This window comes from Colossoma macropomum, unplaced genomic scaffold (assembly GCF_904425465.1).
Source record: "Colossoma macropomum unplaced genomic scaffold, Colossoma_macropomum, whole genome shotgun sequence".
NCBI classification, from domain to species: domain Eukaryota; kingdom Metazoa; phylum Chordata; class Actinopteri; order Characiformes; family Serrasalmidae; genus Colossoma; species Colossoma macropomum.
Genome location: NW_023494806.1, coordinates 23,800,398 through 23,825,871, shown reverse-complemented (window position 1 = coordinate 23,825,871; position 25,474 = coordinate 23,800,398). Strand labels below are relative to the sequence as shown.

Below are 25,474 nucleotides of genomic sequence, written 5' to 3'. Positions count from 1 at the left end.
GACCTGGTAGACACCAAAACTGTCCCCATCAGATAAACAGCACTTAAGGCTTAGAGTAAGCCAGTATAAGGCTTAATAAGTATTTGTAATAGTTATAAACATTATAAGTATGTTATGATGTAATTATCAAAAATACACAAATATGTAAAATATTTTTAAATCTGTTTATAAGGAATATGAGGCCCCAAATTTCATACACAGTGGCCTTAATATTCTTGGTGTTATAAGCAGTTATTGTTGAAGGCAGTTACCCTTTTAATTCAGTCTAGTTTAACATCACTGAAATGTTCTCCCAGCCATTGCTTTCTGCACTGGTCATCTTTTTCACTGCTCACAGGTTTGATATATAAATGTATACAAAACAAACATTGAGGACTTGTTTAGATACTACAGAGAACAAAACGCAGAGCTGTTTACATCACATAGAGTCATAAATTACAAAGCTCACAGCATCTTTTATAACCACGAAAAGCAAAAATACTCACTGGTTTACATGTATATGCGGCCAACAGAAAGAGGCAGAGCGCTGCCCTCAGCCCCTCCATCTCACCTGCACTTTCAGAAAAACAAAAACGAAAGAAAACTATTTCAACAAAGTGAGGTTAGCAGAGTAAATATACACAAAATACAGCACAGCTGAGAAAAAATGAATAAACAAAAACCAACAAAAATAGAGATACAAGGTTTTGTCTTGTGACAGTATATTTAGGCCTGGCGTTTCCATTATCTTTTCCACCTTCTGTATAAACCAATGACCAATAGAATTATCAGTTGAGTCATTTAGTAAATAATCTGAATATAAATAAACATATTTGTGAGGTATTACCTTGTTTGGTCTGACGTACTGAAGAGAGCCTCACACTGTTTCTGATCTGAGTGGAAATGAATACTGACTTGTATAAAAGATGTTTATATAGAGGAGATGATGCGTCTGCCCAGTACTGTAGATCTGCCTTGTTTTCCCGTGTCAGAGATCCAGTCTATACACAAGGGGCACCAAATAAAGACCCTCTGAGTGACAGGGGGTTACATCTTCTTACCAAACTGGCCGTCAATCATGCACAACAGCAGTAAACATGCTTTTTTTTTTATTCGTTTTCCACCAGTCTGGTTATTCCCAGCTGGGCAGATCAGAAACGTGTACCGCACTGTGGCCCACCCTCTCCACCCCAGGGGTCCCCGCCCTTCCTGAGAGATTCACAATTAAAGCCCTGAACGCCTCAAGTGTTCTGAGGATAAACACATCAATCAGAATGTCACAGAAAAATACAAGAGCAGACCAGCTGCAGACAGATGTTCACTGAAGTGCCAACAGCGAACACCCAGAGAAACAGTACATGAACAAAGTCAGAGCTGAGAACAGCTTAACAGACTAGACTCCTATTGCTTTGACTTAATGGTTTCTATGGGCTTTTCTACAGGGCCTGTACCTTAATTATGCAGATTTTATTCAAATAAATGACAGAACATTCCATTTGGTCATTACCGAAATAATCATAACTCTACCAAAACTTTATCAAATGTTTCAGTAGTGACTGTTTCGGTGGTGACAATTTTAGCTAATTTTGAGCTCAAAAATGTGGCCAGGACATGACCAGCAAACACAGCTCTGAACAGCTGGTCACACAGAAAATCATTTTTTTATTAAAACATAAAAATCTGACGATTCTTAATGTTCCACACCGACTTTCAGACTTTGGGACAAATTTACTTCAAACCAGTGGGATCCAACTGCTCACCATGTGGCCATGAGGGACAGAGATGCAGCCTCACTTCATGCTCTGAAATGCAGGGGCATGGCTAAAATAAGGCTCCGCCTACAGACTAAAACTCTAACTCTTTCACAGCAGCCATAAAATGTTCTTTCTGTTTCCAAGGCGTCTCAGCAGAGCAGTGCTCTCTTCAGTAACGTTGAAGGAAAATATCTGGATCTGCAATTTGAACATTTTCATAAATTCTGTTCCCTGAAGATCTTACAGCACAACGTGTGCACTGTCCAGTCCACCTCCTCGTTTCACAGAGCAGGTACTCTTTGGGTGGTGGGTCATTCTCAGCACTGCAGGAACACTGATGTGGTGCTGGTGTGTTAGTGTGTGTTGTGCTGGTCTGAGTTTTGATTTTTCAGTTTTACAATTCATATTCAGGCATTTTCAAATCCTACACTTTTTCAAAGTCAAAGAACCCCATTCAAACTCTACTTAACACCGTCTCTCCACACTTAAGTTACCACCATGTCATTATATTTAAAAATAAATAAATAAAAATCACAGTTTGTCCACTGATGAGCCCTTCTAAATTCACCACTTTAAATCAGAACAAAACCTCTGAAACGTAGTTAAAGAACTTCTGAACTGTGTGAACTTAATCAACTTTACAAACTTTGAATTTCTACTGAATTTAACTTTGTTTGATGTAATCAGTTAAACCATGTTTAAAGTCTTCAGCCTCTGTGCTGCTTCACACTGACGTGTGTGAAATAACTGCTCTTAATGCGCTTTCACAGCAGTTTTGTTACTAAACCTGACACAGGTGTCTCAGAGAGGCTAGGACACGCCCACCACACTGAATAAATCCCTCCCACTGCTGTTATCTTTGCATAAGCCCCTCCCACCAAACCTTAACGTAATTAATTGTACCCTAACAGCTCATCTGCAGTTGTGTTGAGCAACATGAATGACTAGCAGAGATGAAAGTTTGATCAGATCTACTTCACCATGACACAAAACACAGCAGAACGAACGTGAACGTTCCTGTCTTTCACATTATCCAGTACAAAATAAAGTGAAGGCAGTAAAACAGCAGCTCTGCTTCAATAAGCTTTATTGTTTAATGATGAAAAAGTGTGGAAAGTGTGGAGGGCTAATCCGCCGCCGAGGCCCCGTCCTGCTGAAGAGAGAGAACAGTCAGTCAGTCCACAACAGGAGCTTTAAAAGTGATTTTAGAGTAAATGAATATTACAACACCCCCCTCCACAAATACAGCCAATAAGCCAGCATGTGTGTAGTGTAGGGATGTAAATGATTAGCTGTAGCTGCTGTTAGTTTCATTTTGAAAAAGAGTCCCTATTTAAAATAAACATTTATCATTCAAGCTGAGGAATGTTCAATTGTACGCATGAGGGCTGGTTCTGCACCACTATGTACGATAAGACCGCCGACTGTTTCGTCCGTGTTCTCATAGTGACCGTGTCATGAACAGCGGAGCGAGGAAAAGCAAACATGGGTGTGAATAATTATGGAGAAAAATGTGGTGGATGGTGACCAGAGCTGCCGAGGTTTGCTGAGCTGAAGCTGCCCCAGGCATGGTGTTTGCTTGTTTTACCTTATGCTAGTAATGAGTGCTAACAGAAGTCTAGAAAGTAGAACCTTCAGTAGTTCATCACTGAATTCAGCGTTTCAGCATCTTTGGAGGTTTTAAATCATGAATATACAGCTGTCCACCCCTCAGTTACAAGAGAACTGGGTTCCTATGCAGGGGATGATGTTTTTTGTGATTAATATTAAGAAAAAGGCAGATAAATCCTAAGAACTTCACACAAAGGCAGGAAGTACCCACTGTACCTTTAGAGACAGTAATACATTTAGAATTAGACCGTCGGCCTGTCCAATATTACATTACTGCCTAATCAATTATTTAGCTGACTGCAATCATTTCCACAGTCGTTAGATTTCTTTAATTTTTTCACTTTTCATATTTGAGACAGTAAACAGAATGAGTTTTCCATGTTGCGTCGAGGCAAATAAATGTAAATTTTTAATTTATCTATTCCACTGGTTCTAATGTTTTTAGCATGCATTCTGGCAGAACGAGTGTTCTGCTTATATTTATTTTCACCAAGTAAAAATGCAGCTTTGAACCTTTTTCAGAACCGGATCCATCTGCTTTCTAACTGATATTTGCCAGTACACGATTCATTTTAGCTAAAGACAGTCAGTTCTGGATCAGAGGAGTCTGAACTGCAGCTTTAAGTGCTGTCTGGAACAGAATCTGACCTCAGTGTGTTCGGACTCTTTGCCGTTTGGTGGTGCGGGTGTGGGCTCTCCTCTCTTCTCCAGGTCTTGCATTCTGGTCTCTCTCGCTCCTGCCTGCCTAAAACACAGACACGCTTCTGTCAGCACACAGTTTAGGAATCATCATAGAAGAGATGTAGAAGAATAATGAATAAGGAATCCTATGAATAATTCATAGTAAATCCTTAATATTCTTGGTAGATACTGAATATTTATGGTAGATGCTGAATAATTCATAGTGGTTACTGAATTAATAAATCCTAAAAAAGTCATAGTTGATACTGAATAATTTGGTTACTGAATATTCTTAATAGTTAATGAATATTAATAGTAGTTACTGAATATTTCAATGTATTTACAAAATTATTTGCAATTATTAAATAATTCATGGAAAAGTTGGAAAATTGTAATGTTAAAAAAAATGAAGCCTCATTTCTGGTATGTAAACCCGCACAAACAGAAGTGGACGGGGTGGACGGGGGGGGGCACACATGAAATGAGACCTTTTAAACTTAACGTTCTTCACACTCATTTACTAAGAACCCTTTAAATGCTCTAAAGAACCTTTCCTGCACCTTTAGAGCATCACTAGCTGTTAGCTTTACCAACTACCAACCTCTGATGTGCAGCTTTTCTCTTCTGCATGATTCCAATGGTCACTCCCAGCACGATCACAGCCACACACAGCCCTCCAGCTGCGTAAATGACCGGCCCCTGGACAATGCCGCCCAGCGGCTCCTCGCAGTGCGGCCCGCTGTACCCAGCCGCGCACTGGCACACGGTCGCTCCGTCCTGCAACACACACTCACCGTTACCGTTACAGAGTCTCACACCGCACGCCTCCGCGTCCACGCTGTCTACTTTAACGCCACTGTCCGAGCCCAGTGCGGTGGGGGAGGGGGCTATAGAACCGGGACGAGTATCAGGGTCCTGGCTTTTCACCAAAACGTTATCCCGACTCCGCGGAGTCGCAGGAGGAGGGAATATCGGACTGTGAGAAAGGTTGACGTCAGAACCCGGCTTCTTCACCAAAACAGAGGTGTTGAAGGACCTCGGTCCAGCCGGCGGGGATTCAGAGCCTGGACGAACGCGGTCATCAATAGCTGTAGCTTTGCCCTGGACGCCTGAAATCAAAATAAAAACAAAAGCAGTGTTTTGGTCTTAATATGTTTATATATGCATAAATGAAGGACATTCTCTGATACTATGGACACAACATACATAATCAAGAGCCATTATTTAGTAAATAAATTCACTTTAATAATTACAAAACAATTTTCAGAAACATTTGGAAAGAACTGCAGGTTAGCAAAAGGTTTGGAGCACCATTTTGATAATCAGGACCATCATTACATTTAGCAGCATATAAAAAAGGGCCCATATGATAAAAACCAGACCTCACTTTTTTGAAACATAGTCTGAAGTAAAACGTAAACATTAACATTTCAAAAGGTACCAGTTCACATGGTGAAACAGCACGTTTTCAATTCAGTGGTTCAAAAGAAGCAACTTACTGACATTTATCCACCTATTCAGCCTATAGAAGTTTTGCCCCGCCCACTCACACAAAGTTATAAGGACTGCTCGGACTGTGTTCCTTAGCCGTGTTTTGCGCATTCATGTCTAGGTTTAGGGCGTCCCGATTCTTGTTGAGATAGAGGGGTAGGGCGAAGTGTTGGGGCTACATGACCCTCCAAACAAAGGTTTTTCAGAGACTCCAGAGAGTTATGAGAGGGGAATGAATAAATAAATAAATTAATTAATTAAATAATTTAAAAAAAAGGGCAAAATGGCTGCGCAAGAGACCAAAGAAACCCACAAATGTGAGAATTTTCTCAGTTAAAAAATTATGATAAGCACTGTTTTATCTTAGTTTAATGTTATTCAGTGTATTATGGTCGTTTTCTTCACAACAAGCTTTAAAAAACTGTTAGTAGCATGCTAATATCTTGGTAGCTAGCTAGCTAACTTTCCCGTTCCACCTTAAATAGTCCAGCAGTTCTGATGCCTGAAGCTGCTCCATTTAAGGTGGAATGGGAAAATTCAAACGAGAAGTTGGTGAATATCTGACTTCAGCTTCATACCACTGAAGAATTAGGGGTGGGTGATAATAAATAATTGCCCCCCTCTTTGAAGTCATATGATGCCCTAAATGTAACTAAAGCCCAGCAGTGAGGAGCTGAACTTTACCCTCCTCTGCTGTCACTGCAGACTGGCAGGGTCTTTTTTTTTTTTTCTCGAGGGTCCCATTTTGTAGGGCAAGATTTCAACCACTACCATTGTAACTCAGTTCCAAGGGGTTAGGGTGGTACTCGAAAACAACGGCAAGGGGTAAAAAGAAGAAATGGGACTGGGCCTAAATGAACCATCCATCACCACTGCTTATTTCAAAACAACACTAAAGGCGTTAGGTTTAACTGTAACTATGAGCTTTATTATCATACTTATGCGTATATTCATTGTGTTGAAATGACCTCAGACCACTTAGTGCAACACCTGCTCTGATGTAAATACAACAAATCTGTCTTAGATTTTATGTAAATATGCAAGACATACTTTTATTCCTACTCTTTCATAGTTTGTCTATTTTTCTATTTCTGCCTAATGTAAGTAAGTTTATGTGCAATTATGTCTTACTGCTGTAACACTGCAGTCTCCCTTCAGGATCAAGTTAGATCAAGTTCTATCTGTCTATCTATGTATCTATCTGTCTATCTATCATTAATGATGCTTTCCTTAATTCACCTCAACAGCTCTGTGAGAACCTGGTTAAAATTACCAATCAGCCAATCATCTCCCACATCACATTACACACCCTCCTCTGAGTGACCTAGCAGAGCTAGAGACCCCTGGTCCAGTCTGAGTGAGTAAAGAGAAAAATTCTCACAGATCTCGTCCGATCGGTCGGCGCAGTCCGGCCGGCCGTCGCAGAATCTCTCCTGGGACACGCACTCTTCCCCACTCACGCACGGCTGCGTTCCTGAGGGGCAGCGGGGGTCCGGCACACAGCCCGTTTCATTAGCAGAGAGAAAAGCGCTGCCGCAGAGACACGTCCGGCCTCCGGGATACGGCAGACACAGCTGAGCACAGCCTCCATTACTGATAGAGCAGGAGTTACTGCCTGGACACATCATCACGAAATACAGTTCACACTTCACCACTGACCACTCAGGTCAGGTTTTACTGAAACACACTTAATACACAGAAGCAGCTGGACTAAACAGTAAACATGAGCAGAATAGACAGTTATTTGGGGAGCATACTTAATCTACAACTTACTTTTAGAAATCTACATATTTGCCATTCACATTAGTATAAATGTCCTATTGCATATTAGCTTTTTAAGAATAAGTGTGGACTAATACCTGTCTGACCGGCTTTACTGAAGGCTTTCACATCTACAACTTCAGCTTTCACTTCAAACCACAGTGTCGCCCTCTGCTGGTCATCACTGAACCAGCATTTCATGGAATCTAGAAAATAAATAAATAAATAAACAAACAAACAAACAAACAAACAAACACTAAACAAAACAAGCGAATGTAAACAAAGTCTCACTAACCTCTCTTTAGTGACCCAGACAAGGACTTTGTTGGCCAAAGTAAAGGTCACCAAGCCCTCCTCTGTTCTTATCTCCTTATAATCAGTGCCATCAAGCCCAACCGAGGCGACGACTCCGAGACCTGAAGGAAAAAGAACAGAGCATATCTGACAGAATTAGAGAGAAATCAGCACCTCTGCACTGATTTGTGTCACAGCGCTGTGCTGAAGGTTTATCTATGGTCTTGACTGCTCTAACTGAACTGCAACTCAAACAATAAAACAAGAATAAGACGATATTTGTTTCCATTCAGCCTCTATATTAGTTGAGGCTGAATGGTCAACATAAATGAACTCCAACGTAACGCAGGTAGTTCTACTCATGCATATTAACAAGTAAACAGTAATAAACTAGAAAAGTGAACTTCCTGAAGAAAATGCAGAACAACTGTACAGTTTAAGTAACCCTAGAGTTTTGATAGATTGTTGCTATGGTATTCCAGGTAGTTGTTAGGTGGATGCTAGGTTGTTCAGGTGTTGCTAGGTGGTGGTTATTATATCTTAGGCAGTTGCTAGAGTGTTACTGAGTGGTTCATGTTATTCCCCATGGTTGCTAGGGTGTTGCTATGTGGTTGCTATGGTATTGGAGGTGGTTGCTATTGAGTATCTTGTGATACGGTGCTGCTATGGTATTGATTGTTAAGGCATCACTAGGTGGTTGCTATGTGATGTCATGGTTGCTAGGTGGCTGGTAGAGTGTTGCTAGGTTTTTGCTGTAGTATTGAAGGTGATTTCCATGGCTTTGCCAGGTGGTTAATACGGTATCTCTTGGTTTGTGAGTATGGTGTCCCAGGTGGTTGTTAGGTATTTGCTAGCATGCTTTTATCACATATCTTTGAGTGTTCTCCTATTTTTATGATGGTGGAGGGTGAGGGGAAAACAGTGGTTGCTATGCAACAACTATCCACTACTCAATCAGACCAAACATACTGGAACTGGTTTGACGTCAATATGTCAAACTGTGGGATGAGATGAGTTAGCAGACAATTTGGCTGAGCAAAAAAAAACCAAAAAAAAACAAACAAGCATTATGCATTTCATACATCAACTAAAAATATAATTATTGTTACCACCACATGGTGGCATTTGGAGCTACAAGTGAACCTCATCAAAATATCAAAGCAACTTGTACTGGCATAACATTTCCAGTAAGATCAAAATTAAGCAAAAATAAATCTAGAAATGTTCCAGCAGTAACTCACTGGTATCGGCCCAGTACAGCCGGTTCTCTTCATTAGACAGACTCAGTGAGACCGGCTGAACAGCGTCCACCCACACCACGTTCCGCTTCTGTCCATCCATATAAGAGCACTCCAGCTGGACCCTGCTGAGCTGGACACTGTTAGTGAAGCACATCCGGCCAGCCACAGGCTGCAGGGTGATGGAGCTCACGTTCCTGACCTCGTCCTGCAGGATGAGCGCAGTCTGAGTGCCCTTAGCTGAGGTGACCCAGAGGCCAGACTGACTGCTGCTGCTCCAGTACAGGTTCAGAGTGACCCAGTCCACGGCCATTGCGGCCAGCATATCGTTCAGCAGGCTGAACAGTGATCCACGCCGCGACGCCCCCGAGTCCTTCACCCTGAACAGCTCCCACAGCCGTTTGGCCTGCATCCCACACGTACAGAGCCTTGTCCTGAATGACCAGGTCCAGCTTCTTCAGCTCCTGCACACCGGGCAGGTCGATCCTCCGGTGCTCCGGCCAGTCCTGCAGACCCACACCTGTATCACGGCTCTGCAGGTTCACCTGGAAAACAGTATACCTCCATCACTCCAGCACACAGGCTCAGCAGATACAGTGTCTGCACACAAGCATATTAATATTCATTCGATGTTGGTTAATGACGCCTTTAGAGGGCGGCGCTGAGCGACGACTCTTTATTTGATGTTAACACCTTTAGAGGGCGGCGCTGAGTAATGTTTGATAACACTTTCAGAGGGTCCTATAAAGTTTGCAATGCTTGTTAACATCTGTTTAGAGCGCAGTGACTAATGTTTGTTCAAACAAAGTTAAGAACATTTATATTGGTTTGAGCTCAGACTGGCTTCACCTTTCTGTGTGGAGGGTAACTGCAGTAGTCGCAGTACCTGTGTTACTGCAGTCGGGGACAGGAGCAAGAGGAAGGTGTGGTCTTTGGGTTCGTAGCATCTGAGTCTGTCCTCATCCAGCTCGAGTTCAGATGGACACTTACACACACCTTTCAGACCGGGTGCTAACACACACAGGTGAGAACAGCTCCTTGACGCACACGGGTTCTCCACACTCGGCTGCAACAACGGGTGGATCACCTGTTAATGGAACAAATTACATACCTGGCATTTTACAATGAAAACTTAGCAGCTTTATAAAAACACAGTATTATCTACACACACACACACACACACACACACACACACACAAGCTGTCTTGGGAAGAATTTTGTTTTACATTAGGAGGTTGAGTGAAGTAATTAGGTGTTCCTCAGTGATTTTAGTCCCATCTGATTCTGCCATGCAAGCTACTGCGCCAATTAAAACTCCAGGTTTTATTACCTGCTATAAAGTTAACTGTAGACATACATTATATTAATCCTGTGCTATAAAATGAACCATAGAAATAACCACTAACAGCCATGCCCATTTCTGTGATTTACAGTTAGGCCCAGAAATATTTGGACAGTGACAATCTTCATGATTTGGGCTCTGCATGCCACCACATTGGATTTGACATGAAACAACTGAGATGCAACTGAAGTGTAGACTTTCAGGTTTAATTCAAGGGGTTAAACAAAAATATCCTACGAAATGTTTAGGAATTGCAACCATTTTTCTACAAAGCCTCTTCATTTCAGGGGCTCAAAAGTAATTGGACTAATTAACTTTACCATAAATAAAATGTTCCTTTAATACTTTGTTGAGAATCCTTTGCAGGCAATGACTGCCTGGAACACATGGACATCAAACACTGGGTTTCCTCCTTTGTGAGGCTTTGCCAGGCCTTTACTGCAGCTGTCTTCAGTTGTTGCTTGTTTGAGGGTCTTTCTGCCTTAAGTTTTGTCTTAAGCAAGTGAAGTGCCTGCTCGATCGGGTCGAGATCTGGCGACTGACTCAGCCATTGCAGAATATTCCACTTCTTTGCCTTAAAAAAACTGCTGGGTTCCTTTCGCAGTATGTTTTGGGTCACTGTCCATCTGTACTGTGAAGCAACGTTCAATCAACCTTGCTGCATTTGGTTGAATCTGAGCAGATAGTAAATCCCTGCACACTTCAGAATTCATCCAGCTGCTTCTGTCTTCTGTCACATCATCAATAAACACTAGTGACCCAGTGCCATTGGAAGCCATGCATGCCCATGCCAACACACTGCCTCCACCGTGTTTTACAGAGGATGTGGTGTGCTTTGGATCATGAGCCGTTCCAAGCCTTCTCCATACTTTCTTCTTCCCATCATTCTGGTACAGGTTGATCTTAGTTGCATCTGTCCAAAGAATGCTGTTCCAGAACTGGGCTGGCCTCTTTAGATGTTTTTTGGTGAAGTCTAATCTGGCCTTTCTATGCTTGAGGCTGATTAATGGTTTGCACCTCGTGGTGAACTCCAGACCTCTTACCTGCTTAATTGATGATGGATTAACGAGGGAATAGCCCATGCAGCCCATGAAACAGCTTTTGAGATAATTGTCCAATTACCTTTGGTCCCTTGAAAAAGAGGCAGCTACATATTAAAGAGCTGTAATTCCTAAACCCTCCAAATAGGATGTGAATACCCTCAAATTAAAGCTGAGAGTCTGCACTTTAAGCCGACGATTATATAACTATCTTGAATCTGTTTTGGTAAACAGCTAAAATGCCAAAACCTGTGTCACTGCCCAAATATTTCTGGGCCTAACTGTATACAGAGATTTCTTCTCCAACGTAAATCAGTCATAAACATTTGAAATGTGGTAACACATTACCCCACATCCTTATAGAAAACTGATCCTGTGCAAACAGTGCTTTACACCTCCCTTTCAGTCAAAATGCAAAATGTAACCCGTTTTGATGAATAAGGTGAAAGCTGTACTTTCCTTGAGGTCGAGAGGCCGTCCGGGGCGGTCGAGCAAGACCTGTGGCTGTTTGCCTGTGACTTTGTGGGCTCTCTGGATGGTTCCTTTATGAATGTCTGACCAGAAGACCACATCACCGAACACGGACAAGGAGAACGGACTGGGGGTTTCCATCAGCTGCAGTAACTTCACATATATATTTAAAACATTCTTTAATGGTTTAATCAAAACACATTGCCTTGAATTTACAGCTCATAACCTATTAACTTACCTATTAAGTTAACATGGCATGTAAAATATCTGTAGTGGTCTGACAGACGTACTGTCCAGCTGAATCACTGAACATAGCATCATGAGCCTACTTTGCTAATGCTAACCCTTTAGCTTAGTGGTTCTCAAACTGGTCCAGCCTTTTGCTCCAACACAAATGTTGGTTGGCTGATCAGCTTATTGGCTGAGTGAGGCTGGAGTTATAAAAATATAAGTGTTATAAAGAGGATTAAGCACTAAAAATTACAGTTCTGCCCAAAGGCTCCATAGGAACCTATTCGTTTTGCACCTCAGAAGACCTCAGGCGGCAGTTCGCCTCACTAGCAAGTCCAAATGAGTTTTAGGTTCTATTATTGTTATTAAATAAGCTGATTAGAGGTGGGCGGTATATATGACTAAACTAAAATTTTCACGATAGAGTGTGACAATATTTTTTTAGACATTTGACCAGTAACAGAAAAATAAAATCTCTCACACATTGATTCAGGCGTCATGAACTTCACAACAGCCATCTCGCTAATGTCAGCACTCTGCTGCCTTCATCAGGACAGGCATAAAGTACCTTGACGTCATCTCCGTCCAGTGTGGCTGATCCAATGCAGTGCAGTTGCTCATCCGTCCAGTACAGGCGCTCCTTCAGAGAATCGACAGCCAAACCCACAGGCCAGCGTACAGAGTCCTGCACCAGCACTCGTCTGTCTGATCCGTCCATCCCTGCTCTTCCTATCTGAGCTTCATCCCCAGTTTCTGACCAGAACATCAGCCTGACATACAGGAAGCAGAGTTTATGACCATTTCATTTTAACAGTACGGTACATCTGGAGGTAACCATGAGATATTTTGGGCTAAATGAGGGTGGAAACCAAACCAACACTGAAATTTCTGAACCAATCTAGGCTCCTCTCCACAATGAGGTGGACGCCAATGATATGAGAGAAATTTGAGGTGGCATCTGGCATGGCCAATCAGATCTCAGGGAGGGCGCTGGCCACCCCAGCCACCCCTTTAGTACCGTGCATTGTTCTCAGAACATTACATGCTGCAATATTAGACAAAACAGCTGGTAGTGAATGACAGCGGCCTTGTTGATGGCACGTTTTACTTCAATCCAGCAGCAAAATTGAAGACGTTTTCCCCCAGATGTGTGTTCTTACGAACAAATACTGACTTTAACTCTCTTTCTGTACAGACAATGGTGTTCATCCACTTATAAAACCAAAGCTCCTTGTGTTCGCACCCTTTCTGAGGCAGCAGGGCCAGCGCCTGCAGCTCCTCCACGTCCTTCTCCATTATAACCACAGGCTCCGAGCCCTCCAGCCCCACAGCGTTTATCTGACCGTCCACTCTGTCCGTCCAGTACAGGCTCCGACCCACCCAGTCCACCGCCACGCTGCCTGCCCTCACACCTGCAGGAAGAAGAAAGAACTGCTGAACACATGGCCAGGTCTACATCTCACAAGACTCGAGCTTCACAGCAGCCAAGTCACTTCAGGACACACATTCCCAAAGCTTCTCATAGCAGGAGCGCTGGTCTAGAACCAGGTTCTTCGCTTATTTACAATGACTTTACAGAGAGAATCAGTGCTCAGAGGAGGAGGAGCTTCAGCAGTGTTTATATGAGGTAGAAAAAAAAAAAATCACGTCCTCTTATTTTTTGTTGTGTAATACTAGATGCAGCTGGACTTCTAGGACAAATTGTTCGAGTACTGGCGACTAAAAAAATAACAGCATTGCTGGCAAATCTGAACTCTTGGTGGAACGTTCTGCTGACCACTGCAGTATGCTGACTGCCGCTCCAATGAATTTAATGGAACATCCAGTTTGACCTTCTACCATCATAATGTAAACACAGCAAAGCCATGCAGCCGGAACATAAACTACATAGCCTGATTTTCTTACGTACCATTGAGCTCGTCTTTGGCCGTGTGCACTTCATTACCCTGCTCCTTGCTGTACGGTACATCTAAGCTCCTCATTTCCTCACCTCCCACTAGAGTTCCTCTGCTCTTCTTGTCCAGCGTGATCCACTTCACAGCCTCTGCATCTGCCCAGTACACTCTCTGTTTCTGCAGGTCGTAGTCCAGAGACAGAGCAGGCAGCGTCTCTGAGGAGAACAGCACATCCAAGCTGGAGGTCTGCAGGTCCAGCAGAAGCAGCTCAGACTGGACAGAGGCCAGCAGGTATGACTCACCTGAAACACAAATGGTCCGTGGGTGAAGTTCGCTTTATTAGGTTAAGAAGAGGTTTCTGTAACAGTGAATGTCGTCAGTTCAACATGTGCCTCACGTTAGTTACTTACATTTTCAGTTTATTGACTCATTTAACATTATAAAAATGCTATGTTTGAAACAGAAGTTGAGCTCAGTTCATGCTGGTCTTACTGCCAGTTTGGCCAGTTCGGTCACAGTGGTTGACCAATGTTGGTCATGCAAGGTCGCACTGACAAGCTGGTTCACGCAGATCATGATGGTTGACCAGTTTGCTTAGGTTGGTCGACCAAGCGTGCTAACGTTGATCTTGCTGGACGACCAAGCTCGGTAACACTGGTCATGCTGGACGACCAAGCTCAGTAACACTGGTCATGCTGGACAACAAGGCTTGGTAACGCTGGTCATGCTAGACGACCAAGCGTGGTAACACTGGTCATGCTGGATGACCAAGCTTGGTCATTTGGGTCACGAGGTCTGACTGGCTTGATCAGTCGTAACTAACAGCCATCTTCAAAGTGTACATATGTTTTGTGTACAGATTATTTAACATCACCATATGCAGCACATCTAACCTGTATTTTCAAGGGACCCTAGGCAGCTGGCCACCTTTGCCTGGTGCAGAGACCACCGCTGCCCCCCGTGTCTTACCTGCAACTGTGCAGGTATGTCCATCAGGACCCAAAAGGTAACCATGGTTACAGGAGCACTGGAACGACCCAACAGAGTTTATACAGGAGTGAGCGCACACTGCTGGAGTCTCCACACACTCGTCCACGTCCACACACTCCACAGCGCCACCTACAGGCCTGTAGCCCACCCTGCACCAGCAACTCTGAGGAGACAGTCATAATGACAGGGTGAGTTTCTGAGACTAACACTGCCTTTGTGAGCTAAGAGAATTAATGTAAATACGGCCAGCGTTTAGGTTTTCAGAGCTGTGCGGTTTTCAAAACAGACCTAATCCACTTTCATATGCGCTCTTAGATCGGCTACATATATTTTCAGATTTCCCAATATTTTGTCATCAACATTACATAAAGACACACCAAACCTGACTATTTACATCTCAAACACTGAATTACACAGAAATTCAGAAAAATCAGTGGAATTCCCCTTTAAAAGCTGGCTTACTGTTCCTGTGGGTGTGCTGTAGCAGTCATGTGCACACCGAGATTGGTCAGTGCATGTATCAGTGGAACAGGTCCCGCCCTCATCTGACCCATCTATACAGTCTGTTTCTCCATTACAGAGGAGAGAGGGGTCCAAACACTCTGAGCTTCTGCACTGGAACTGATGAGGAGGGCAAGACACGTCACCTGAACACACAGAGAGACAGATAAAGCTGACGGGAGAAAAAACAGCATAACCTAAATTACAAAACACCCACTAGTGAAGAGCTTTAGGTCCTGCTGTAGCAGCAAGGGTGTAGTTTTGGTTTGTTTTTTTTCAGGGCCATCTTGCCATTAGAGCAACAAAGGCTATGTTCAGACTGCCAGCAAAAATCTGATTTATATCCAGATTGATTACTGATTGGCTGGACAGCTTAAAATCCAAACCACATTTGGATCCGATTTCAATTGGAATTTTTTTTACATATGCGTGCCCTTCTGGCACTCCGATCGGGTTTCAGATCGGGTCTTTTGTGTCACAAAAAATGACGAATGTCAAATCCAGAGTGATGAAGTGCTGGGATTCAAGAGGAGCACCATAGATTCATGATGATGAAGAGAATTTGAAAGAGTCTGGAGGGCGAGATGATGCTCCTCCATTTCTCCTGCATCCGCGTTGAAATCTGCATCACCACCATAGCTACGTAGTTACTGACTACCACGGCGTTACCACGGCAACCCATGCAGGTAGACTGGATGTCTGGACACACAAATCTGATCACTTGTGAATAACAGTGTTGACCATCGACTCAAAAGATCAGACCTGGTTGCCTAAAAACTAAAAACTAGCTTTTACTGTTACGTACAGTATTATGCAATATTCTGTAGCACTGCATCCCTCAGCCTCACTGGTTTAACAGAGTTCATGGCTTTGCATCCTTGTTGTGTTTATCCATCAGTGCTCTCACTAAAACCAGTCTCCCCAGTTTCCTCCCACCTTCAAAACACATCAGAAGGACGTTTTCCTAGGCTGTGTTTGGAACAGCAGACTATACATCGCACCAGCACACACCGTATACTGCATCCCAACCCTGATCAGGCCCATCTCAAAACCCACCCCATTGTCCTCAGCACTCCAGTCACTGCTTAGAAACCATTACTAGCTACTTTTTAGGTCTTCAGCAGCGAGCGTGGATATCTTTTCAGAATCACTTTATTTCGCCAAGTATGTGACACATACAAGGAACTTGACTTGGCGAGTCACACATGTATGACATGTAACACCCTAAACAGACCAGACAGCACGTAGACTATTAACAAGTACTGAGCTAAAGGAAAAATAAAATACAATAAATAGACTACAGAAAACAGCCGATGTGAAAGAAGCTCGGTAGATATACAAATAAGATGTATGGATATCTGTACACATGCAGACATGAACATCTAAGTACTTCAGTCAAGAAATGGGCCTGCTGAGTTCTGAAAGACACCACGACAGAGAGGAGGGTGTTTTCTACCATATATAAAGCTACAAATTTAAAATATCATTTGTGTATTGGTTTGTGTGGTAAACCTGTGTGCTTTTCTGTGTTTTCCCACATTTGCAAAAGCTATTCATTTTCACTACATTCGTAGTGGGTTTTGTGCGCTTGTTTGGCTGAATCCACAGTGTGACTCCACAGATGAGCCTGAAAAGCTGACACCGAGTGGACTGCTCAGCTGAGACCAACTTTATTAAGTCACTGTTTCAACCATGTTATCTATGCAGTTAGTTAAGTTTCATTAAACAGACAAAGTAAGCAAACCAACCTCAAGGCCAGCAGAGAAAGCTGATAGAGCTTCTTCAGAGCTGCCCTGAGTGCAGCAGGACAAATTATTCTTACATTTCTGAATCCATTCTCAGCAGAATTCAGAGCTATTAAGTTATTTGGAAGAAAAAAAGTGGAATATTCGGCCAGAGTAATCCAGGTCACTCATGTTGGTCACACATTGTATACTACTTAGGTCACAATCAGTATGCGAGCAGTACACAGCAGGTCACTTCCAACAAAGTTACATTATCTAAAATCAAGGAATTCTAAAAGGAATAACTAGAAAGTTCAGACGTGGTCACTTCACGTTAGAGCTAAAGCCTGCTGGAAGGTAGATCTCCAGGAGCAGTGTTGGTAAGCACCACTCTAGAGACTCCTGTGACATTGCTGTGACTGGCGAGTAGACATAAGAGATGTACGGATGATTGAATTTTTAATTTTGGCTGGACTACCCCTCCAGTGTCATCCAACATCAGCTAATAGTCATCCAACTTTATTATTGTTTAGGTCCTGTTTAGACAGAAAACGTAAGTAAGTACTGAAAGGATGGATTATCCTGCCAGCTCTGGAAGTCAGAGAAGACTCACAGGCAGCCTCATCGCTCCCGTCTGCGCAGTCTTTGGTGCCGTCGCAGCGCCAGCTCTGAGGAACGCACTGCGTCTTAGACACACACGGCCACTGAAACTGCCCACACTGCACCGGAGACTCCACACAGCTCTACAACCACACAAACAGCAAGTGAACCAGTTAGAGTGAACAGTTACAGTGGAGAGGTTCTCTAATACAGCTTTACCACTACTTTAATAATAATCCATAACCATTTTCAAAGGGGAATTCCACCAATTTTTCAGAATTTCAGCATAATTAAGTGGTTAAGATGTAAACAGAGCCATTCAGAGTGGTTTGGTGTGAAACACTCTGTTCTAGAGAAAACTCAGAAGACTCGTGTAGGTTCACTGGTGGTTTTGGATAGTAAATAAAATGTCTATATTTGTGTTGTCATGGCGACCCCTGGTTCCAAAACCAGTGGAATTCCCTTTTAAGGCACTCACACCACTCATACCATATGTGGTATGTTTATAAGCGTCCTTGGGTTTAGAGAAAGACACTACAGAAATGGAACTTATTATTAAATCAAAACATGGTACACATTTATTATGTGGTACCTTAATTGTAGAACTTCACTTACTGCTTCATGGCACTCAGTCCAGTTAGTGCAGTTTTTCTCATCCGAGTGATCCCTGCAGTCCGGGTTGCCATCACAGCGCCCACGAATTGGTACACACTGACCACTAGCACACTGGAACTCTGTATTGCTGCAGGTCCCTCCTCCTACAGAGAGAGAAAGGAAATATATAAACGAAAATAGAAATGAAACCAAATTCACACAAACTAACCTGCTTTTAATACTGGTCTTAACAAGCCCTCTTCAACCTGGCTTTACCATTTCACATGGACATTTTTTGCCCACATCACTCAGGATATTGCGTATAAACACTTACCACAGTCGGCCTCGTCGCTGCCGTCCTCACAGTCCAGATATCCATCACAGACGAAGAACCCCGGCAGGCAGAGTTTACCGCACTGGTGTCTGCAGCCCTCCTCCAGCTTAAAGCAGCCCATTTCATCGGACTGGTCCTGGCACTGAGCCACGGTGTCACACACCTGACTCTGCTCAATACACGTCTTATCGTGTGCACACTGGAACTGACCTGGAATCAGATTTACACTCACTGAAACTGACCTGGGATCAGATTTAGTTATGAACTGTGACGGAAAATTAACTGATTAACCAGCTTTGGTCACTAGAGGGCAGCATAGAGTCTAAGCAATCCAGACAATAACCCCAACTTCTGGATAATTAGGACAATTGGGACAATTCCCAGCCAAATTACAGACCCAATATTTTTCCTTAAATGGAAAATCTGGATACAACTCAAGAGTTCATTTCAAAACTAGACCTCTAGTAATTCATGATTAAAGAAAACTAAGCACACTAAACATGTATTTCACATCCTGAACAGTCTACTAATTTAGAGGCCTACGCAGTCTAACTGATCACTGTAGACATCTTAACCAACATCTTCTCATTTTCTGATGAAGCTGGTGTGAAGTACAAGAATTAGAAGAGAGTCCTCTTGTCCAGGGCTTTTATTTTGCCACATTGTCATATTAACAGGGGCTTTTATTTTTACACACTGCAGCATGTGTAGAAAATCACAGTGCGCACTTTACATTGGCAAAGGAGCTCTTATTTCTAGTCCGTCGTGTAGAGGCTCCTAACTCTGAGCCGCATGGTTTATAATTAATGAGATGCTGGTCATGACTGATCAGCTCTTCACCTGTTTCACACTCCTGAGTGCACTCCTGTTCGTCTGAGCCGTCCCTGCAGTCCTTCTCTCCATCACATACGTGGGTGTTTTGAATGCATTCGCTCCCGTCTCTGCATGCCCAGGAGCCCAACAGGCAGCGCAGGGGAGGCTGGACAGCAGGGGGGTCAGTCCTAACAGCACCAAGAACTTCCATCTCTTCAGCTTCATCGGGTTCATCATCTGTTTAAAAAACAAAACAACGTAAACAAGCTATAGTAACTTGCTTTAGTTACTTAGTTAGTTACTTGCTTTACCATAAAAGCAGAGGAAATTTGGTTTTGCATGAATGGACCCTTAAAGACTTGATATACACACACAGAACTATAGCTCCGCCCACTCAAACAGAAGTTTTAAGTCGGCAACCTATTATTGAAGTAACATTTTACTATCTTGGCTGTAAATATGTCTCAGTATGTGCTGATGTACTAGTACAGGCTAAAAAATATAATATAAACAAAAACGCAGACTGACTTTGCTCTGCTTTAAGCTTTAGCTCAGGTATAGCTGTTTTTCCCCAGCAGGAAACTTTTCCACAAAAAGAACAGTTTCTTGTAAAATGTCTCTCAACGTTTGACTTTTTACGAGGCTGAAGTCGCTTCTCATTCACCAGCTTCTTGTTCAAATTCTTCCATTCCACCTTAAATGTATGAATGTAACTGTTGCCCCATTTAAGGTGGAACAGGAAAATTCGAACAAGAAGCTGACGAATGAGAAACTGACCTCAGCCTCACTTTAGAGATGGACAGTTTCTTACTGCAGATTAAACCATTAAAAGACCATTTATTGTTAAACTGTGTTGAAAGATCAGCAGAGCTTTATTTTACTGTAAAGGAGGATTATTTTATTTTTACCTACAAATCTAATTCAACTGTGGAGCCACAACAGGGCAGTAAAAGAGCCGCATGCCGACCCCTGACCTAACCCATAATCAGAACATAGCTCATTTACACACACAAGTCACAGCAAAAAAAACTGCCTGTTTCATTCCGAAGGGTAAAGAGAGATCAGAAAACGGTCATATATAAATGAATGGACTGTTTTTAGTGTATTAAAAAAAAAAAAACTAATTAAAAAAAATGAATGGGTGGCGCTCCACACAGGTAAGTATGTGGTGGCTTATGCAATCAGTTAGCTCCATGCTAACTGGTAGAGTATAAGCTTCCATTACTTCTTAGCTAGATTAGCCTTGTAGCTCCAGCGCTAAAACTAGGGAAGCAAACTTCAGACATGTCTGACTACATCTGGGAGGAAAACTATGTGTGAGTCTTGCAGGAACGCAGGACCGTCAGAGCGAGTCTCTTACCGCAGTCGGCCTCGTCGCTGCCGTCCTCGCAGTCCGCCTGTCCATCGCAGACAAAAACGTCAGACAGGCAGAGTTTACCGCATCTGTGTCCGCAGCCCTCCTCCGGCTTAAAGCAGTCCAATTCATCTGACCGGTCCTGGCACTGAGCCACATCGTCACACACCTGACTCTGTTCAATACACATCTTACCGTGTGCACACTGGAACTGACCTGGAACCAGATTTACAGGAAACACAGCTGTTCACACTCACTGTCCACTTTATTAAAGGGCTTTTTAAAGGGCACATACGATGCAAAAACAAGTGTTTTATTCTTAAAGTTTAACCTAATTTTAATATAAAATAAATAGTCCTCACTGTCAATGTTTGGAAACTAAGCAGCAAAAACAGCCCATTTTGAATTTGTGACGTCACAAAAACCAACATTTACAAACATCTTTCTATTCAGTCTGCAGCAGTTTAGCTCTGCCCACAATCACTGATGTCATAAGGACTGTTTCAGCCTAGACTGTTCACTGAGTGAGGCAGAGCCAATCAGAACTGAGCTCATTTACATACATCAGTCTTAAAGGCACAGAAACAAAAACAGCCTGTTAAAAAAAAATGGTAAAATTGAAATCAGAGCAGATTTCTTCTGTGCAGAAAAGAACATCTTCAGGAGGACAGTTGGTGACCACTACAGTAGCCAATGTGATGACCCTGGTTTATTTGGGTCCAAATGATTTAATATTAGCTTCAGTGGGAATGGGGATTCTCAACATAAATATCTGTTACAAAAATGTCAATTCTGGAAATGTTAGAGGTGGATGTCTGGTTCCCCATCACCACCACTGTGAACAATTCAGTTTCTCAAATTCTTAACCATTAATGACTCAAATTGTGAAAAACTGGTGGAATTTCTTCCGATCACCACACTGACCTTTCCTGCACTCTGTGGCGCAGTCCTCTTCATCAGAACCGTCAGCGCAGTCTATCTCCCCGTCACACACATGGTTAAACAGCACACAGTCCGAACCGTCCTTACATGGAACCATGCCCAGACGACAGCGCAGTGGCTCCCCCTGCTGGAGGCTGATCTCACCTGTAACAGCTAGAGAGAGAGAGAACACACATTTCCTTAGATCAGGATGCAGTAGAGACACACTGACATCACAACCACAACTCACTGGCAGTCTGACCGCACCACATTAAGCGCTCAAGGCTCAAGTCAGAAAACGTGGCTGTCACTGTTGTCGGAAGAAAACCTTGCATCTCCAAAAATGATAACTTTACAGGAGAAGGAAAAAAAACTTTTCACGTAAATCAAGGGAACCAGACTTTTTGGGTTGTTTCTTTTAGTCCATTCATCATGAAATTTGCACACAAAGTAATGGGTAACATGTACTTTCAAATTAGGCCAAAAACTGAAACATAAAAAATGGAGATACGAGGTTTTCTTCCAACAACAGCGATATGCTGGTCAGGGCCAAAAAAGGCCTTGAACTTAATTTTTAGAAAATCTAAAAATGAAAACAAAATTTAAATTGATGTTTCAATATTGTTCATGAAAGAAAAAAATATATCAATTAGATATTTGCCCCAAATCGTTCAGCCCTAATCAGTTTCCGCAGGCTCTGTGGAGAAATGACAGCACATAAATGAGCCAAATTCAGTGATGATTCAACTTTGAGAGTAAAAGGGGGAAAACATCAAAACCAAACGGACGCTGTGGAAAAAAGGAGGATGGTCAAGTGTTCTTTAGTGAATGGAATGGTTCTATTTAGAATCATGAGTTCTATATAGCTCCTTTTTCAGTTTAAATGGTTCTTCAGGTCGATGGAGAGTGTGACATACATGGCTGTAATGCTTCCTGAAAATGTTTCTATATAGCACCAAAAAGGACTCTTCTATTGATGTCAAGCTTAACAGAAGAACCCTTTTGTGTGCTATATAGAACTATTTTCAAAAAGGTTCTATATACACACTCTTAAAAAGATGGTTCGTCAAGGGTTCTACAGTACAGAAAAAGGTTCTATATAGAACCATGAACAATCAAAAGGTTCCATTGCTACAGGCTTGACATTGTAAAAATTGAAAAACCTTTTCAGTTTTCAACACATTACGAAGAACCCTTTAATCATGCAAAGGTCTTTTTGAGTGTTCATGGTTCTTTATCCAACCATTTTCTTCACTAAAGAAACCTTGATGAACCATCTTTAAGAGTGTAACTTAGATGCCTACACATCGCATTCTCCATCAATGTGAATAACCATTTCACCTAAGCAAAGAACCATTTAATCTAAAACAGTTTTATAAAGAACTCATGGTTCTAAATTGAACCAGTGACTTTACTAAAGAACCGTCCAAGTGTTGTCAATCAGCAAAAACATGCTTTGCGTCTAAAGTTTAGCACTGGAGCTATGAGGCTAATGATGTTAACAAGTAGAAAAAAAAGCTGAGGCCCCCCCCGATTAGCATGCAAACTCGTCTAAAACTAAGTGGAGTTGTTCTGTAATATCTAATAGTCTTGATTATGTGGTTTCTGACACTGTATGACTCACTGTTACCTATAAACATGGACTAAAATGGACATATTTCAGATTTCAAGTCTCCAGTGTTCAGTTAGCTACGTGCTGTGCTGTTAGCACGACGCCTGCCACGTCCATTACATTACCCATAGATATACATGGGTATCAATGTCCATAGATAACATTCCAAATGCCGCGTTGTCTGTTCTGTAAGTGAGGCGATACGTCTGCGCGTCCGCCATGTTGGAGCGGTCAAGATCGGCTCGTGAACAGATTCACTTGTATTGAGAGACGATGAGTCTCAGGATTAAATCGGCCTCAACTTCCTTATGACTCAACCGGTTTTCACCACATTTGTTTAGTTATAATCCTCAGACACAGATTAATCTGGGTTGCACGGACTGCTCACTTTCTGGTGCCTGAAGCTGCACCATTTAAGGTGAAACGGCAAAATTCGAACAAGAGGCTGGCAAATAACAACCTAACTTCAGGTCCGTATAATGAGGTGCTAGGCTATTATAAATATCTACACGGATTAAGGAATGAAAGGACTATTAAATGAAATTAGCTTAATATAAAACCAGAGGAACAACAATCACATCAACAGGGTCTCTGTGCCTCACCAACCACACGGCCACATCTACACAAACATCAAACAAACACGAGCGTGGATCGCTGCAGAAAAGTTTAAGGTGGAACGGAAAACCCAAACATGAAGCTGACAGGTCGTAGGTTAACTGCCTCGGTGTTTAAGGTGGAACGAAAAATCCGTATATGAGGCAACGACAAGCCCCAGAATGTTAACTAAAGCAGCGTTTAAAGGTGGAACGGAAACTTTGACTGTGATGCTGAGACATGCCCCAGAATGTCACTGCAGAAAGGTTTAAGGTGGAAACGCGAAAAATCTAAACAGGCTTCAGACTGTAAAAGCGTCTAAGGTGGAACGGGAAAGTCGAATGAAAGGCTGGAGAAAAAGAAGACTGCAACAAAATTCTCCAGCTTTTGTCCCCCAGCACAACCGAACCTGCTCCAGCCAGGCCAGGGGTTCTGAGCCATCAGCCGGGGCAGGTGTTGGAGATCAGGGCCGGAACCAACAGCTCCACTCAGGGAGCCTCCACCGCCAACTCCAGCTGAACCTCCCGCAGGACTAGAATTAGTGTTTTAGAGCGGATAAAACGCTGAGATGCGCCTTTCCTGCGTTTAATACAGCGGAGAACTGTGATAACAGCGCAGCCGAGGTGCGCTTCTCTCACCGTGCAGCAGCAGAACCGCACACACCGCCGCACTCAGCGCACACACCGACCGCATCGCGCAGCAAACCAACACGCGCACGCGAAGCCGCGCAGGCCGCACGCACGCGCTTTATAAGCGCTCATTCTCACGGTGACGCAAATGGACACACAGATATGGAGCTCAAACCAGTAAAACCAGTTCATATTCATTTAGAAATATCAGGTGTATCAAAAAAGCACCCTAAAGCCCACCCAGGTGAAATACCCCATTCATTTTTTTTTCCTTTTTTACCCATGTATGCTTGATACAGTTACATGGCATCTGCATATGTGCATATAATTCCATATGTTCACTTTAATGTGCATATATTACCATACATTTAAATATTAAGAATAGCACAGCTAAATATATTTAGCACATATATTTTGAAACATCACATACTTTTAATATGAACAATAACATGTACATATATGTGTATTTTTATCTCTCCAGTTCACTTTCTGAGATTGAAGCTGCATCCAACATCATTAAAAAGTGCAATATGGATCAAATATATGAGGGAGGATTGATGTTAAAGTCCATTTCAAACTACAGGCAAATAAAACACTGTCCTTTAAAACTGTTTAAACACTACCAGAGTGTTTCTGCACCTTCATTTAGGAGTGACACTAATCCACTGGCAATAAAGTGTCATCAAAATTATTTTTAAGTCATGACCTTAAACAATGACAGTTAATAAAAAAGTAAAAGAAGTGACTTTTGCATAATTATACATAACATACACCGATCAGGCATAACATTATGACCACCTCCTTGTTTCTACGCTCATTGTCCATTTTATCAGCTCCACTTACTATATAGGTGCACTTTGTAGTTCTACAGTTACAGACTGTAGTCCATCTGTTTCTCTGATACTTTGTTAGCCCCCTTTTACCCTGTTCTTCAGTGGTCAGGACCCCCATGGACCCTCACAGAGCAGGTACTATTTGGGTGGTGGATCATTCTCAGCACTGCAGTAACACTGACGTGGT

General features: G+C 42.6%; 1 protein-coding gene across 1 annotated transcript; it reads right to left on the bottom strand.

Moving 5' to 3' along the window:
* Positions 1 to 1,220: 1,220 nt before the first annotated feature.
* On the bottom strand, positions 1,221 to 24,499 carry lrp13 (low-density lipoprotein receptor related-protein 13). Its single transcript, XM_036598256.1, is given in 23 exon segments — positions 1,221 to 1,229; positions 3,993 to 4,089; positions 4,627 to 5,134; positions 6,898 to 7,131; positions 7,376 to 7,483; positions 7,559 to 7,693; positions 8,813 to 9,194; positions 9,196 to 9,354; positions 9,696 to 9,820; positions 11,617 to 11,815; positions 12,462 to 12,663; positions 13,137 to 13,305; positions 13,884 to 14,090; positions 14,758 to 14,941; positions 15,241 to 15,495; positions 17,337 to 17,422; positions 17,617 to 17,746; positions 18,219 to 18,361; positions 18,532 to 18,741; positions 19,372 to 19,581; positions 20,705 to 20,914; positions 21,623 to 21,793; positions 24,464 to 24,499. Coding segments are annotated over 22 exon segments (4,077 nt in total). The 5' UTR covers positions 21,738 to 21,793; positions 24,464 to 24,499.
* Between the last annotated feature and the right edge of the window lie 975 nt (positions 24,500 to 25,474).